We start from the raw sequence: 17,332 nt of genomic DNA, 5'->3' as shown, positions 1-17,332 counted from the left end.
ACATTTTCGGGTGCACGGATCAACCGATTTGAATGATTTAAAAAACATTCGCTTCCTATTGATAGGGAGATGTGCTGATTAGTTTTTGGCAAAGGCAGGTCCAGCAGTTACGGAGATAAAGAGCAAAGAGTACAGCGAATACAAATCGAGTTTTTGAGAGAATGTAGCTTACGATTTGAATGATCTAAAAAACATTCAATTTGTAATGATTGGGAGATGTGCTGATTAGTTTTTGGCAAAGGCAGATCCAGCCATTTCGAAGATACAGAGCTAAATGTGCAAAAAATGGCAGTTTTTGAGTGAAATAAGCGTCCGATTTGAATGATCTGAAAAACTTTCTGCTTGTATTGACAAAACAATTTCTTTTGAGGATAAAAAATTATTACATTTTTTTTTATTTTCCATAAAATATTTTTGTAATTTTGGATTAGAAATTCAAAAAATGGCCCAGACTAAACACAGCCTAAGCGCCACTCTGGTACAAATGTTTACCCAAGTGCGTTTAGACTGTTTATGCAATGGAACACTTTTCCAATTTTGTAGAAAACTATTGAAAAATGTGAAAATGCCGCCAAACTAAGCACAGTATGAGTGAAAATGTCGCACAGTATTATTTGCAAATGCGTTTAGACTGTGACTATACGGGAGCAGTTTTTCAATTTTGTGTAAATTATAGACTTTTTTTTAAAATTCAATTCGAAATGACATGACGATTGTTATTGTTCGTGGAGATAAATTGATTTATGATTTACAATTGATTTGTTCAGATATAACAGATAGCAAAAATAATGAAAGTTACAGTATTTGTAATAATATATTTGAAAACGTTTAAAATTTCTCGAATATTTCATTACGATACGGGAAGTTACAGCAATTTGCCTTAAGGCACGATGCCACACACCACTAGTTTTATAAGTTGTATTTATTAATTACTAAGACTCAAATTGAACCTTTATAAATAATCTTTCCCCCCCCCCCCCCCCCAGATGGTTGCACCTCTGTTTCAACCTGGCCGTCCAGCTGGCGGTGGGCCTTCCCCTCGAGATGGTGCACGGCTCTTCGAGAGTGGCCGCCGTCTACTTGGCCGGAGTCCTGGCCGGATCCGCCGGCAGTTCCGTCTTCGACCCGGAGGTGTGCCTCGTCGGGGCCAGCGGCGGCGTCTACGCCCTCCTGGCCGCCCATTTGGCGAACGTCATGCTCAATTATGCGAGCATGCAGCACGGAATAGCAAGGGTGCTACTCATATTTGCATTCGGTAAGGGGGTTGGTAATGGACAATTGGAAAGAGTAGAATTTTTTTTTATAACTTGTTGTAGAGCAAGTTATAGTAATCGCAAAAAAATCGAAAATGAACATTTTTATATATCTTTACGTTTCAAAGGTTTCTGAACATTTTGGCATATCTTAGAAAAAGTGGATGTGTGTGTGTGTGTGCGTGTGTGTGTGCGTGTGTGTGTGCGTGTGTGTGTGTGTGTGCGTGTGTGTCTGTATGTGCGGGTACAAATTTTTGTCGACGATTTGGGAAAGACGGATCAACCGATTTGGATAATTCAAAAAACATTCGATTCGATTGATAAGGATGTACCCATGAAATGCATATTTTGCATTGGTTGAATAATGTAGCTATTATTTTGTAAAATCCCTGTGAAATTAAAAATAAGACTTTGGACCTGTTTACCTCATAGCTGTCTCATTTTTTGGGGTAAAATAAACCAGGTGACAAGTTTTTGAAAAACAGCAAAAACAAACACATTTCTACATTGATGAAGTAGCTGAGAGTTTTACTGTATGCAATTTGTGATATAAATTGGTTTAATAATTAACTTTCCGTAGGGTAAGTTATAGTAATCGCAAAAAATTCGAAAATGAAAATTTTTATATATCTTTACGTTTCAGAGGTTTCTGAACATTTTGGCATACCTTAGAAAAAATGGATGTATGTGTGTGTGTGTGTGCGTGTATGTGTGTGCGGATACAAATTTTCGTCGACGATTTCGAGAACACGGATCAACCGATTTGAATAATTAAAAAAAAAATCGCTTCGTATTGATAAGGAGACGTGCTGATTAGTTTTTGGCAAAGGCAGGTCTAGCCGATCCGAAGATACGGGGCAAAAAGTGCCGAAAACGGTAACTCAGTTTTTAAGAGAACGGAGCGTCCGATTTGAATACAGTAGAACCTCGATTATCCGGACTAATTGTTGTCGATAGGCATCCGGATAATCGAAAATCCGGATAATCCAAATTATGAAGAATAATGTTTTGTTTATCAAAAATAACAAATGCATACATAGATATCAACAAAAATCGATGTTTATTAGAAAATTAACACTTACATATTTTCTTAGATTACATTATACATATTATATTAATCATGAGGTAAAATAATCAGGTGGTACGTACAGTATCAATGAAGAAGAAAAGTTGCTTACGAATAATTTGTTAATCGTTTTTGTAAAAACCAACAATATAGAGCTTCTTCTAAGAGTTCATTTTTCGGTCTCTTCACCATTTTCCGATTTTCACTACCCTCTTTACTATCTAACTTGCAAGTGTACGACAAAATTGAATCGGCATTCTTTATAGTGGATGTATCTACACCATACCTATCAGCTAATTTACGGCCGGTTTCGCCTTTTTTAATGATTCTATAATATTTATTTCATCTTTAAGGGATAACACCACCCTTTAAAAATGCATATATGCACGTCAAAACAGAGAATGTATTAATGTATATATGCACATCAGAATAAGCAAGTTCCGACCCGATTAGTCCGGATAATCGCGAATCCGTATAACCGAGGTCCGGATAATCGAGGTTCTACTGTATATCTTTACGTTTCAGAGATTTCTGAACATTTTGGCATACCTTAACAAAAATGGATGTATGTGTGTGTGTGTATGTATGTGCGTGTGTGTATGTATGTGCGGATACAAATTTTCGTCGACGAGATGAAGGGATTTGAATAATTCAAAAAAACATTCGCTTCGTATTGATAAGGAGACGTGCTGATTAGTTTTTGGCAAAAGCAGGTCTAGCCGTTTCGAAGATACGGGGCAAAAAGTGCCGAAAACGGTAACTCAGTTTTTAAGAGAACGGAGCGTCCGATTTGAATAATTCATAAAACATTTTACTTGTATTGACAAGATGAATAATTGATCAAATTTTCATGAAGGCAGGTCTAGCGGTTTCGGAGATCTAGTAAAAAAAGTAAAAAAAATGGCATTTGGCGTTTAAAAATGATCATTAGACATATGCACATCAAATTATCAGATATTTTATAGAGATTTTAACAATAAGTATAAATTTGGTTTACATTCCTACGGGTACCGTACCAATGTTTATCCGTTAGACAGCGACGCGGCGCTTACGCGCTTTATATTTTGTCTCTATGCAGTTAAAGCAGTACGATTGCTTTTAAAAAAAAGTTCAGAATTTCCAAAATATGTCAAAACGAAGAAAACATTTTTCTTTCCAAAAAAATTTTTTTATCAAAAAAAAAATAAATTTTTGTCAAATTTATAGTTTTTCAAAAATCTAATTTTTGGAAGTAAATTTTTTTCAAAAATGTTAATCGTTTTTAAAAAGATACTAATTTTTGGTACGGGAAGTTCCAGCAATTTGCCTTAAGGCACGATGCCTTAATTGCCTTAAGACAGAATTCCACCTACAGCTAGTTTTGGTTTGTATTTTTAATTGATGGTTTTTGTCTTTTTAGCATCGTGTGATGTCGGCTTTGCGGTTTATTCGAGATATGCCTCGACTGCGGGCAGTTTAGATGTTGAGGCTACGCCCCCTGTGTCGTATGTGGCACATTTAACGGGCGCTTTAGCTGGACTAACTATAGGTAAGTTTTTTTTTTATTAAACCGAAGGTTCGAAATTGATCACGTGACCGGATTTTAAAGGTCTATGGACCTTAGAGTGTTGGTCCCATGGGTTCAAATGGTTCCAAATTGATAAAAAACGATTCTCTGAAAGTTTTAGCTCTTAATATTAACGTGTAGATAGAGCGCAATTCAATCAAAGTTTTGTATGGAAATAGCATGAAAAAATTTTCTAAAAATTTTGCAGAGCGTCGAATTTTCAATGAAAAATGACACGAATTTCTACTTTTAATTCGTTTGTCGCTAAGTTATACCTAATTTTTTTTTTTAATTTTCAAAAAATTTTCCATGCTTTTTCATACGAAGTTTGATTGAATTGCGCACTATCTAAAAGTTAATATTAAGAGCTGAAACTTTCAGAGAATTGTTTTTTATCAATTTGGAACCATTTGAGCCCTTGAGAGCAAAGAAATTCGAAAATGTCCATATTAAGGACCACCCTAATAGACCTCTTCACCTTCACCTTTGGTGATAGTTAAAATTACCCAACAAATTATCGTATATTTTTTATTTGAAAAATGTTTTGCTTCGTTTTGTTTTAAATTTTTACTTTATACTGAATATATTTTGAAGGTTTAAAAATTATACGGGGTGTCCCAGAACTCAACGTCAAGCCCAATCGAGGTGATAATAAAAATGTTAGATATTTATTAAATAAATACACATAATATCTTACTAGCCTTTTTGTGATTTTTTGTCAAGCCCTTCCGCCCTTTAAATATATAATAATAATAATAATTTAATATAATATATTTTTGATTCATTTGAACAATATATAGGGTATCCCAGAACTCAACGCCAAGCCGGGATGGGGGAGATATATTTATATTCATATTTATATTTAATTAATATTTATATTTATATTTATATTTATTTATATTTATATTTATATTTATATTTATATTTATATTTATATTTATATTTATATTTATATTTATATTATATTTATATTTATATTTATATTTATATTTATATTTATATTTATATTTATATTTATATTTATATTTATATTTATATTTATTATTATACTAAAAATATTATATTAGTATTTGACTATACTAAGAAAAATATGCGGAGTGTCCCAGAACTCAACGTCAAGCCGAGATGGGGTGATTATATTAATTGTAACAACCCTAAAAAAATATATATGGGGTGTCCCAGAACTCAACGTCAAGCCGAAATGTAGTGATAATATTAATTGTAACTATCTTAAAAAAATGAGAAAAAAATATTCTACGTAGGTTGAAAATTATGAGCTTTTAAGTGCAATTGGAGCTTTTGTGAAAGTGATCATTGTTCGTTTATTGTGGTAAATTTTTATCAATTTTGTTTATTTAAACTTTGGAACCGTAACCGTGAATAACATTTGCCAAAATTGCCCCAAATTTTCGAAGAAATAAAAGTTTTTGTTGAACTGTGTATTCAAAATATTCAAAATTGTTTACTTTGAGAGGCCCTGCTTTAAAAAAAAGTTCTAAAGTGTCTTGGCGAGTTATACCAAAAGTTTGTGTATTTAATCAGGATTGTAAAATGGTAAAATACTTAGTAGGTTCATTATAGAAAAATTAGAGTAAAAAAATCAAAACCTAAAAATAACTCCATATTTGCTTCCCTTCACTTTATCCAAAATTCACAAATTCAACTTAAACTAATTAATTTAATTTTTAATACTATTACTGTTACTATTACCATGTTACTATTATTATGTTACCATTACCATTATTAATATTCTTTTCCCCCTCCAGGTCTGTTAGTGCTGAAAAACTTCGAACAGAAGCTCCACGAGCAGCTGCTCTGGTGGGTGGCCCTCGGGGTCTACGCAGCCTGCACACTATTCGCTCTGCTCTTCAACTTACTCAACACAGTCAAAGTTCAAAGTCTGGAAATGGAACTAATGTCTGATGGTCATCGATTTGGATTCGGAGACCCCTCTGATCCCAACGGGGGCTCGGTGCTGACCAAAAGGCTCTTTGCCAGCTACGGGGTTTGATAGTAATAATAATATTGATATCAATAAATTAATTGGATTGATTGATTAATTATGACCAGCAATGATATTTTATTTGTGCGAGAGGAGCTATATGAATTTTGTTACAAGAATATTGTTGGTTAACATGACTCGAAATAAAACCAAAGACTGAATTATAAACATGACATAATTTTAAGCTTGATTTGCTGAATGTATATATATATATATATATATATATATATTATTATATATATATATATAATATATATTTATTATATATATATATATATATAATTTAATTTCAAAAAGTATTCGGGACAAATACTTTTTGAAGCCAGGAGAATAAAATTAATTTAACTGGTTAAACGTAATTTTTTGAATATTTTTTATTTATACATAAATTTGTTATAAAAATAATTTATACATAATAGTCAGATGTTAATTAGTCATTACATATTTAATATGGTACGTGTTATATATTAATTATTATTAACATATATTAGGGTGGTCCTTAATATGGATTTTTCGAATTTCTTTGCTCCCAAGGGTTCAAATGCTTTCAAATTAATAAAAAAAAATTTTTTTTTAAGTTGTATCGCTTAATATTAACATTTAGATAGTTCGCAATTCAATTAAAAGTTTCGTATATTTATTATCTAAATTTTTTCGCCATCTGTGATAGCAGATTTGTAATTTTGATGGCAATTTATTACTATCGACATAACCAATTAAATAAATATTTTGATGCAAAATTAAACTCAAATAAATATTTCGTTAAACAATCCACATGGATTTAATTAGAGTTTAAGTGTTTTTAATTTGGAACAATTTGAGCCCTTGGGAGCAAAGAAATTCGAAAAAATCCATATTAAGGACCACTCTAATATATATATACATATATATATATATATATATATATATATATATATATATAGATATATATCAATATATATAGCTATGATATATATCAAACGGAGGCTTTTAATAAACCATATATATATATATATATATATATATATATATATATTTAATGGTTTTATTTAAGAAGCCTCCGTTTTTTATTTAATTTTTCATTTACATATGAATGAACATAAAATTATGAATTAATAAAATAAAAACTAATTATTATTATTTCTACGTTTCGGATGTAAAAAAAGTCCCCTTCTTCAGGAATTTTCAACTTAAACAAATAATAGTTTATACGTTATATACTTTTTTATAATTTAAAAATAGAAAAAATATATTTTTCACCACAGTAAAAATTAAATTTTGCTTTGTTTAATATCAAAATATTTAAATATTTAAATTTAATAATAAATTATGTATTTTACTGTACATTTATTTAATTTGTTTGAATTACGAAAGGTGAAAAGCTATTTTTTTTTATTTTTAAACGATTAAATAAAATAAATAAATGAAATTTCTAAACAATTATTAAAATAATGAAGTATATATATATATATATATATATATATATATATATATAAATGTACAAATTTTTGTTTGTTTTTAACATTTTTTTTGAAAAAACGTAGAAATAATTGTAAATGAAAAATTAAATAAACATATTTCAAATAATTTACAGCCCATTTGCCGAATTAAAAAGGGAGTTAAATGATATATAATTATTTATCATACGTTTTGACATTTTATGTGTGTCATCATTCAGCAGCCTAACTAGGAAAAATGTAAAAAAATAAAATTATGAAAAATTGTTTAATAATAACACACGTAACTAATAAATAATTAAAATAAAAAGTAAGAAATAGAACAAAGTAATAAATAATTGGAACAAACTTTGATTTTAAAAAAATAGGACATAGTAATTTAATTTTAATTGGGACAAAAACTAAAAAAATAAGATAAGTGTCTTAAGCAGAAGTGGGATGTTAATCGTAAACTGAAATTCATCCAAATTGTTCTCTTTTTTTTTAGTTTTTGTTCTAATTATTTATTAGTTCTGTGCGTTTTTATTAAACAATTATTAGTTCTTTGATTTTTCATGTTTTTCCTGGTTTGATTGCTGAATCATGACACATATTTAGTGTCAAAACGCATAATAATAATAAAGAATTGTTTCTATATTAACTTATTTTTAATTTGACAAATTGGATGCAAATTATTTCAAATATATATGTATATATATATGTATATATATACATATATATATATATATATATATATATATATATGTATATATATTTATGATTTCAAACAAGAAACCTCTGTTTTTTCGAAAACAATTTAATTTAATTTTTCATTTATATATAAATGAAATTACAAATATGAATTGATGAATTGAAAACTAATTATTATTATTTTTACATTTCGATGATATGGGATGCTCCTTCTTTTCTTTTTAAAAAAATTTCTATGTAAACAAAATTTTTATATACTTTTGAATTTTCCTTATTTATAAATAGGAGAAAAATTTATACATTTATATACTTTTATAATTATTTCAAAATTAAAAGATTTTTTAAACATAGAAAATATTTATCTGTATATAATAAATTCTTATAATATTTAAATACTTATATAAATATGCTTTTATAATTATTTAAAAATTATAAGAATTTTTTCTACGTTTATACACTTTTTATATTCATTTTAAAATTGATTTTATACATTTATACAGTTCTTTCAATTATTTGGAAAAATGCAATTAATTTTTTCTCTTTGAAGGATTGAAATTATAAATGTTTTAAAATAAACTAAATATTAAATAATAATCTATTTAAATATATGTTTAATATTGAATAATAACACATAATATTATATTTAATTAATGTCCATTTACTTATGCTTTTAACTTCAATTTTTCAAAGGTAAAAAGTGAATTTGTTTTATTTTTAATTAATTGAAAATGTGTATACGATAATTTTATAAGAAAGGGCATTCCATATATCTGAAATGTAGATGAAATATAAATGAAAAATTAAATAAATAAATATATATATATTACATCGGGCCTAAAAGCATTCCCATAAAAATATTATCATTAAGTTTATTATAACATCACCATTGTACATATACCTATATAAGAGTGTTTATTTGGAATTATCGTTTGATTTTCATTTTCTATATTATTGAATAGCATTAAATGTTTAATCAGTGATTCGGCGATGCTAGTCAGCAAAATAGAGTCTAAATGTAAAATATTTTCATTAAAAATTTATTAAGATGTAGTAGCTAGTTGTAATCGAAATATATGCAACAAGATTTATATTTATACTGAATTTAACAAACTGTTCTTCTATAGAAAACTGCATAAATACCAAAGATTTACAATTACATTACCAAAACTGCCTTTTTCTCTTTGCGCTGGGAGTTTTTTGATAAGTTCTCGATTAGATTTAAGATGAATGTACCAAAAAATTATTACTATATGAAATTTGTACCGGCCTATTATTACAAAATGGATAAGAAAAAGCATTAATTATGCACATGATAATAATGAAATATATGTAGATGATTTGAGGTATTTTTGTAATTGATTTAAATTTGTACTCATGAAATAAAATTCAATATGTTTCGAATATGAATTAGTAAGTTAATTACAGTACATTTTTGTGTAGAAACAATAAATACAAATCTCATGTAATGTGCATATTTAAATAAAAAGTATATTTTTGTTAAATGTTTGATTTTTCTTTTATTATTTTACAGGTTTATATAAATTATAGTATGTAAATTAAATATTTTATTTATATATAATTAAATATACAAATAAATGCCTTTAAAACAAATTCCTATAAGATTCCCATTGCACACCTATAATAAATTTGATTTCAAACCTCTAACTGCATATAATTTATATAACGATATATAAATCTATTATGTGAAATGCAAATCTTTGGATATATAACCGTGCATTCATGCTTCTAGACGCACTTCATATATACACGATATATATATATATATATATATATATATTATATATATATATATGAGATATAATATCATATATACACTCATATATACACCTCTATAATTATATGAGCGATATATAAATTCCTATAAGATTCTCATAGTCCACATGAGTCCTTTATAAATTTTACTTCGAACGCCTGGCTGTGTATGCAACCCAACACACTCCATATATACACGATATATAATTATATGAAACGCGGCCATGTATATATATAAATCTATTATAAATTTGTATGGACGATATATAAATGTGGACCGGGTTGGGAACGAGATATACTCGTTGTGCATGTATGAGTGCATTGAATATGTATGTAGTGGTGAAATCATGAATACGTGTGTAGTTTAGGGAGTCCATCGCCAGTTATATATCAGTATATTGAGAAATAATTGCGAGCACGGACAACTCCTTAACAATTTGAAGCTGACTGTACCAATTTTATTAAGGAGTCCATACCTGGCTTAATAAATATATGAATGTAAATAGCTATTATACACCTAGGTGTTAGGAGGATTTTATTGTTGTTTGATTAATGACTTATTTGACAATTTTAATTGATTAATTATTTAATTTTAAACAAATATGGCAAAATAAAATACTATAATAATTTAAAAAAAAAACATATAGTGTATGAGCAACAAAAGGATATATTCATAGACTTTATTCAAATCTTTATAAAATACAAATTAAATTATATACCAAGTTGATTTAAATACATTGAAAACAAATCCATGGATAGATATCTACGGATTTTCATATATACTTCTTATATACATATACACCTCTATGATTATATGAGCGATATATAAATTCCTATAAGATTCTCATAGCTCATGTGAGTCCTTTATAAATTTGACTTTAAACGCCTGGCTGTATATGCAACCCAACAAACTCCATATATACACAATATATAATTATAAGGAACCTCGCCATGTATATATATAAATCTATTATAAATTTGTACGGACGATATATAAATGTGGGCCGAGTTGAATTTGGCGCAGATTTTAGTTCCGCTCGAAGCCACCGAGTTTAGAGTAGCGCTAGCGTCTATGTCGTCCTAGGGAAAGAGATATACGCATTGTGTATGTGTGAGTGCATTGAATATGTATGTAGTGGTGAAATCATGAATACGTGTGTAGTTTAGGGAGTCCATCGCCAGTTATATATCAGTATATTGAGAGATATTTGCGAGCACGAACAACTCCTTAACAATTTTGAGGTGACTGTACCAATTTTATTAGGGAGTCCATGCCTTGCCTAATAAATGCATTATTTAATTTAGAAAAATAGACACAGTAATGACAGTTGAGAGAATTTCAATATTTCTCGAACACTAGGAGCACAGACGCCCCTTGTCAGTGTTAGGAAAAGTTGTCTAAGTAGATGTTAGGACTTATTTCCCATATTGAAATAAATAAAAAAACATCAAAAGCCTTGTTCAGAAATCTTTAATAAATATATTCAATATAGTGTTATATAATTATACATTATTTTTATAAATTAAACAAGTTTGTACATAGTAGTGTGCATATTATCACAAATTACACATCAGTGCCATTAATAAAGTTGATGCAAGTATCATTAACCCTTAAGGCAAGTTACACAACACCACAAAGTATTATTAGCATTATATTTAATTACATCTATTCTTTCTTAATTATATCACAAGTTTCTATTTTAATCCCATGGTTCTTAAGCATGTGAATCTTCAGTCTATACTTGATATGAAATCCCTTCTGGCAAATGGAGCACCCAAACGGCTTTTCACCCGAATGTGTCATCAAATGATACCTCAAAGCATCCTTTAGAACAAACTTCTTACCACAGACGTTGCATTCAAATTTCTTCTTCTCTGAATGAGCAAATAGGGTGTGGGTTTTTAAATGAGTGTGCTGGGTGAAATTCTTGGGACATAACTGTAAATTTAAAGATGGATGAAAGATAGTTGGATGTATGGTTGTAAATGTTTTAACTAACCTTGCATTGATAAGGCCTTTGTCCAGTGTGTGTGCGTTCGTGCATAACTAGTGCCAGTTTATGTTTGAATGTCTTTGGGCATGAAGAACAACTAAAAGGCTTCTCATCTTTATGTATCATTTCGTGGGATAATAAACCTGCTTTGAGATTGAAGGATTTTCCACAGAAAGAACATAGAAATTTATTCGTTAGATTTTCCTTTCTATCCTCAGTCTCATGTGGATTCTTATTGGTTTTTAGTGAAGTTTTTATTCGTTTTCTTGATATCATAGAAGAGGGCTTGCATAGATATTTATGTTTCCATAAATCGGTAACACGAGTTGTAGAATATTCACAAAATGGACATTTGTGCGGGTTGTCAGGGTCTGGATGCAGATCCATGTGGATTCTACTTAATAATAGAAACACTATTAGTAGAATAATGTTAGGTATATAACATTTTTGTACAATTTACTCTGTTTTCAGACAATTGACACAATTTTTAGTCAATTTACAACATTTTCAAGCAATTTACAACATTTTCAGTCAATGTACACCATTTTTAGTCAATTTACAACAGTTTTAGATGATTTAAAACATTTTCAGACTTTCCACATCATTTTTAGACAATTGACAACATTTTCAAGCAATGTACAACATTTTCAGTCAATGTACACCATTTTTAGTCAATTTATAACAGTTTTAGACGATTTAAAACATTTTCAGACTTTCCACATCATTTTTAGACAATTTACATCATTTTCAAGGAATTTACAACATTTTTAGATGATTTACAACATTTTCAGACAATGTAACAACATTTATTTAGTCAATTACAACATGTTAGACTTTACATCATGTTTTTAGTCAATTTACAATATTTTTAGTCAATTTAAAACATTTTTAGATGATTTAAAACATTTTCAGACAATTGACACGATTTTTAGTCAATTTACAACATTTTTAGTCAATTTACAACATTATTAGACGATTTAAAACATTTTCAGACAATTTACAACATTTTCAAGCAATTGATAACATTTTTAGATGATTAACAACATTTTCAGACAATGTACACCATTATTAGTTAATTTACAACATTTTTAGACTTTCTACATCATTTTTAGTCAATTTAAAACATTTTTAGATGATTTAAAACATTTTCAGACAATTGACACATTTTTAGTCAATTTACAACATTTTTACTCAATTTACAACATTATTAGACGATTTAAAACATTTTCTGTCAAGTTACAACATTTTTAAGCAATTGATAACATTTTCAGAGCATTCACATCATTTTCAGACCGTACACAACATTTTCAGACTTCCTACATCATTTTTAGTCAATTTACAACATTTTTAGACTATTTAAAACATTTTCAGACAATTGACACCATTTTTAGTGAATTTTCAACATTTGTAGAACGTACACAACATTTTAAGACTTTCTACATCATTTTTAGACAACTTGCAACATTTTCAAACAACTTTCTACATTTTTAGACATTCGACAACATTTTCAGACAACTCAAGCTAAACACATTTGATAATCTAATATAAATTACAAAATATGTTTCAATACTTCAGTTGTCCTGATTGTGAATAAGATTTCCCACAAATCTTGCACCGATAAGGCTTTACACCTGCATGAATCAGCTTATGTCTTTTTAAATTCCCTTGCGATAACATTTTATGGCAAATATCACACTCCACTACATTTGCACCTGTGTGACAATCCATGTGCGCAATTAATTTACTGCGACACTTGAAATCTTTACCACAAATCTATAAATGAAATAATAATCAACAAAAATTATATAATTAAAAATAACAGTAAATGAGATCTTGGCATATAAAGTCTTACATGGCATATGAAGTCTGTTTTGGAGAAATGAGTTGCATTTGTGCCTTTTATATATTTATTAGCTTTGTGCAATTCTTTCGCAAATTATCAATGGCAGCATTATCAATAAATTCAACTTCTTTATAATAATGTGGGGCTTCATTACTTGTTACTTGTTTTACCTAAAATATATTTAAGCTATTGCAAGACTAATTTCTACTTAATTGAATGTTTGTGCTCCATTTTATATTTATATTTACATTTACCACGGAGCATCTCAGACAACTTGCAGATTTCAAATCAATTTTCTCCAACGTTCCACAACCTTCACATAAGTCTTCCAAAGTCTTTTTACCATGCACCTGTCGTCTATGTTTTATCAACAACAACCTGTTTTATATTCTTTTCCACAAATAACACACATAAATTGTCTTCCTAAATACTTTTTAATTACAATCTTGCGTGGATGCAGACGATGTTTATGTTTCCACAAATTAATAATGTTTGAGGCTTGAAAATCACAATGGGTGCATTTATGTGTGGAACTTGTATGCGAATCCATGTGTATTCTGGGTAAAAAAATTGGTTTAGAGTGAATAGGTCAAAATATATATAATACTAAATGTCAGAGTCACCTTAGCTGTCCGATTTTATAATAATATTTACCGCATATTGTGCAAGCATGGGTGTAATTAAAATCTGCTGATAATTGTTGTTTTGTATAGATTTTATTCTTAGTATTATATCTTTTTGCACAAATTTGTAGGTTAGTCTGCAATTTGAATAAATAATTTGCTTAAGCAAGATATTTATAAAAAAAATCACACCAAGGCAATTTATTTAGGGCTTATTTAAGAATATGTAACTTATTTTGATATATTTGTTAAATCTTACCGAGTTCTGTAGATAATCATTCGAATCTTTGCACATTTTTTTAAACTCAAAGGCATCCTTAAGACGTTTTCTACATTTGCTGCAGATCTTTTTAGATAGTTTATCCTGTTGGGATATCTAAAATTATTAAAAACAACAAATAAATTATTCACTAGAAACCATTAATATTTGTAATTTGTTCAAAAATACTTCAATTTCAGTACATTCTATCAAGGCTCTATATATGATAGAATTCCTGTTTGTTATTGATATTAGATGCGAAAATGTTTGTAGACAAAGTCTGCAGTAATTTAAACTATCCATTATTTGTGTAATTAATTAATTAGCGATTTTTAGTTGTTTATTTACTTTTTAACTGTTTATTTTTGTGTTTGACATTACAAGTCCATGGAGTAGACACACAGATTGGAAACTACGTATAAGAAACCGCAAAGGGTATATCTATACCTATTCACATCTATGGTGTCCATTTTGACAGACGTCAAATTTAAATAAATGATCTTCAATGTTATTATTTTAAAATACATAATTTTAAATAAAGTTTAGTTGTACTTATGTCAAAAAATAAATATTTAAGCATTTTTTAATTAATTAAACTGTGTTTTACCATGAAGAATTTGTACAACAAAGTTTGCAGACTGTGTTTGCAAATATCCAATAAAATGTTATCAGTATTTGAAGATGCCAATATAATTACTGCTATAACATCTTGTACTAACATCCAGGTACTGCTATAAATTATATCATTTATTTCCTTCATTAATAATTCCTTTTTCAAGATCTCGAGCGATGATGGATATCCTGGTAATATATGTCACCTTTGTATTCAACGCTTGAATGATGCTTACTCCTTCAAACAACAATGTGAGACATCAGATTTAATTTTGAAAGATAAAATATTTATCAGTAAAATTGATGAACAATTTGAAGTTATTTATGAAACTGAAGATAATCTTGAATGTTACACTCAATTGGAGTATATTAATGCTGATGATAAAAGCAATACTGCAATAAAGAATGAATCAGATGTGAAAGTTGAATATGAGACCGATTATGAAGATGATTGTGTACAGGATGACTTTGTGCGAAACTGCGCACTTTGTGAACAGACTTTTTCGTCTATTAATAGTTATGAAAATCATAGCTGTTTTTCTGAATACTCAAAATGTAAAACTGAGGTAACTGAATTGTATTTTTATCGATCTTCAGATAACTAGAGATTTCAGATGCATTCTTTACTCAGGATGAAACCACTCTTGCCGGCCAGGAAAATTCTGCAGATCAAGATATAAAAAGTTGTGATTCTCTTAAAAGAGTAAAATGTGATATATGTTTTAAAACATTTGCTACAAATGGAAATTTAAATAAGCATATGAAAATTCATTGTAATATCAGACCATACAAGTGCCCCAAATGCAATAAATCTTTTATACAATCAAACACATTAAAGTAAGATGATTAAAAATATACAATGTAATTGCTTGAATTGTTTATCACCTGTTTTGTTTCAGGTATCACATGGATATCCATCTTCCACCCAACTCTACACCTCACGCATGTGACCAATGTGATTTTTCAACTCGAAGATTAGCTGCCTTGGAAAAGCACATAGCTTTAACTCACAAAGAAGTTATTCCTCAACGTTATCTCAAAGAGTGTATACCAGTCTCATGTACAATTTGCAACAAAGTTCTTGGTTCTGAAAAATCATTAGTTCATCATATGAAAATTCATCAAAATATCAGAGAATATATATGTAAATACTGTGGAAAAGATTTTGTATACAAATGTGGTTTAGAATCACATGAACGAATACACAGAAGTGAAAAGCCTTTCACATGTAAATATTGTAATAAATCATTCAAACAAAAAATGGGGCTACATGTACATAAGCGCTTACACACAGGGGAAAAGCCTTATCAATGTCAGGTAATAAGTATTAAATAATTTGCTTATAATAAATATATATTTAAATTATTTATTTCTAGATATGCAGCAAAACATTCAACCAAGTTGCACATTTGCATTCTCATTTATTGACTCACACGGGAGAGAAAAAGTTTGAATGTAATGTTTGCCACAAAAGATTTGCTTTGAGCGAAGGTTTGAGATATCATAAAATGATACATACAGGAGAATTACCGCACTGTTGTTCAATATGCAATCGGGGCTTCAAAATAGCTTATAAATTAAAACTTCATATGCGAAGATGTCATCAAACTCAAAATATATCATAAAAGGAAAAAGAAACTCAATTTATAATTGATTATATATGTTGGAGATTATTGTGATGAATGAGTGTAATATATATTGTATAAATTTTATTATTAAAATCTGGTGTTTTAATGCGATTTTTTCAGATTGTAATTATAATTTCATAAATCATGTGATTAAATTTTGGCAATACACTGTATTTTCGCAACTTTGATTTAATCAATGTGCCCTTTGTAAATCAAATATTTGGATCAGAATATGTAGGTATGCAAGTCAAAGAATATTGTACAAATGAACATTTATAATTAAGAATATAGATGAAATTAATGGATATGTATGTATTTCATTTAATATTAATATTAATAATTAATTTCGTTTTCAATGGTTAAATATTAATGTAAATTTAAATTTCGCGCCTTTAATTTCCTGTTTCAATATCAGTGACCTCGGCCATCTTGTGAAGATAACTGTCAAACTGTCAAAAGAGATCTTTGTGAAATTATGTACACGTGCTCCCGTTAATTAATAGTTTTTTAATTAAATCCTTAATTAGATTTAATTAATTTATGCATCAGATCGTGTAATTAATTTAGTAGAATAATCTGATATAAAAAATATACCGCGAAATGATCT

The 17,332-nt window shown here is 28.5% G+C and overlaps 4 protein-coding genes across 7 annotated transcripts in view; 2 read left to right on the top strand and 2 right to left on the bottom strand.

Moving 5' to 3' along the window:
* The window catches only part of LOC113372457 (protein rhomboid-like), a 142,638-nt gene extending 136,622 nt beyond the window's left edge, over nucleotides 1-6,016 (top strand). For all 3 annotated transcript variants that reach the window (XM_026612790.1, XM_026612789.1, XM_026612788.1), the window contains exons 5-7: nucleotides 987-1,255; nucleotides 3,719-3,847; nucleotides 5,632-6,016. In XM_026612790.1, the coding sequence (XP_026468575.1) occupies nucleotides 987-1,255; nucleotides 3,719-3,847; nucleotides 5,632-5,876 (643 nt within the window). In that variant the 3' untranslated portion in view covers nucleotides 5,877-6,016. The remainder of the gene's footprint in view (nucleotides 1-986; nucleotides 1,256-3,718; nucleotides 3,848-5,631) is intronic.
* A 4,874-nt stretch (nucleotides 6,017-10,890) lies between these two features.
* LOC113372780 (zinc finger protein OZF-like) lies at nucleotides 10,891-16,730 on the top strand. Of its 2 annotated transcripts, XM_026613119.1 has the most exons (6): nucleotides 10,891-11,008; nucleotides 15,100-15,210; nucleotides 15,265-15,663; nucleotides 15,729-15,934; nucleotides 15,997-16,414; nucleotides 16,474-16,730. In XM_026613119.1, exons 2-6 carry the CDS (start codon nucleotides 15,148-15,150, stop codon nucleotides 16,720-16,722), a joined length of 1,335 nt encoding a protein of 444 aa, XP_026468904.1. In that variant the 5' UTR covers nucleotides 10,891-11,008; nucleotides 15,100-15,147; the 3' UTR covers nucleotides 16,723-16,730. The 2 variants fall into 2 exon arrangements, with proteins under 2 accessions (XP_026468904.1, XP_026468903.1); XM_026613118.1 differs by lacking the exon at nucleotides 10,891-11,008 and having other exon boundaries at nucleotides 15,055-15,210.
* On the bottom strand, nucleotides 11,433-13,527 carry LOC113372741 (zinc finger protein 724-like). Its single transcript, XM_026613087.1, has 3 exons — nucleotides 13,331-13,527; nucleotides 11,767-12,154; nucleotides 11,433-11,705 (listed from the first exon to the last, which is right to left on the bottom strand). The coding sequence occupies exons 1-3, from the start codon at nucleotides 13,486-13,488 to the stop codon at nucleotides 11,433-11,435; spliced, it is 819 nt and encodes a 272-aa protein (XP_026468872.1). The 5' UTR covers nucleotides 13,489-13,527.
* LOC113372781 (oocyte zinc finger protein XlCOF14-like) lies at nucleotides 13,859-14,813 on the bottom strand. The gene is made up of 4 exons (XM_026613120.1): nucleotides 14,675-14,813; nucleotides 14,486-14,602; nucleotides 14,227-14,363; nucleotides 13,859-14,160 (listed from the first exon to the last, which is right to left on the bottom strand). The coding sequence occupies exons 1-4, from the start codon at nucleotides 14,786-14,788 to the stop codon at nucleotides 13,971-13,973; spliced, it is 558 nt and encodes a 185-aa protein (XP_026468905.1). The 5' UTR covers nucleotides 14,789-14,813; the 3' UTR covers nucleotides 13,859-13,970.
* Nucleotides 16,731-17,332: the final 602 nt, after the last annotated feature.

The sequence above is a fragment of the Ctenocephalides felis genome, unplaced genomic scaffold, assembly GCF_003426905.1.
Source record: "Ctenocephalides felis isolate EL2017-DRISC unplaced genomic scaffold, ASM342690v1 CF-g0.4_SCAFFOLD_01604, whole genome shotgun sequence".
In the NCBI taxonomy this organism is placed as follows: domain Eukaryota; kingdom Metazoa; phylum Arthropoda; class Insecta; order Siphonaptera; family Pulicidae; genus Ctenocephalides; species Ctenocephalides felis.
The sequence above is the reverse complement of the archived record's forward strand: the minus strand, read 5'-3'. Positions and strand labels throughout refer to the sequence as shown.

Coding starts and splice junctions, on each gene's coding strand:
- LOC113372741 (XM_026613087.1), bottom strand. CDS start 13,488: ATGGATTGTCACACAGGTGCAAATGTAGTGGAGTGTGATATTTGCCAT. Junction 12,155..13,330: donor TCACAATCAGGACAACTGAA/GTATTGAAACAT, acceptor ATTATTAAGTAG/AATCCACATGGATCTGCATC. Junction 11,706..11,766: donor AAAGGCCTTATCAATGCAAG/GTTAGTTAAAAC, acceptor TTAAATTTACAG/TTATGTCCCAAGAATTTCAC.
- LOC113372781 (XM_026613120.1), bottom strand. CDS start 14,788: ATGGATAGTTTAAATTACTGCAGACTTTGTCTACAAACATTTTCGCAT. Junction 14,364..14,485: donor ATGATTATCTACAGAACTCG/GTAAGATTTAAC, acceptor TTCAAATTGCAG/ACTAACCTACAAATTTGTGC. Junction 14,161..14,226: donor TATAAAATCGGACAGCTAAG/GTGACTCTGACA, acceptor TTTTTTACCCAG/AATACACATGGATTCGCATA.
- LOC113372780 (XM_026613118.1), top strand. CDS start 15,094: ATGAAGAATTTGTACAACAAAGTTTGCAGACTGTGTTTGCAAATATCC. Junction 15,211..15,264: donor CATCTTGTACTAACATCCAG/GTACTGCTATAA, acceptor TCCTTTTTCAAG/ATCTCGAGCGATGATGGATA. Junction 16,415..16,473: donor AAAAGCCTTATCAATGTCAG/GTAATAAGTATT, acceptor ATTTATTTCTAG/ATATGCAGCAAAACATTCAA.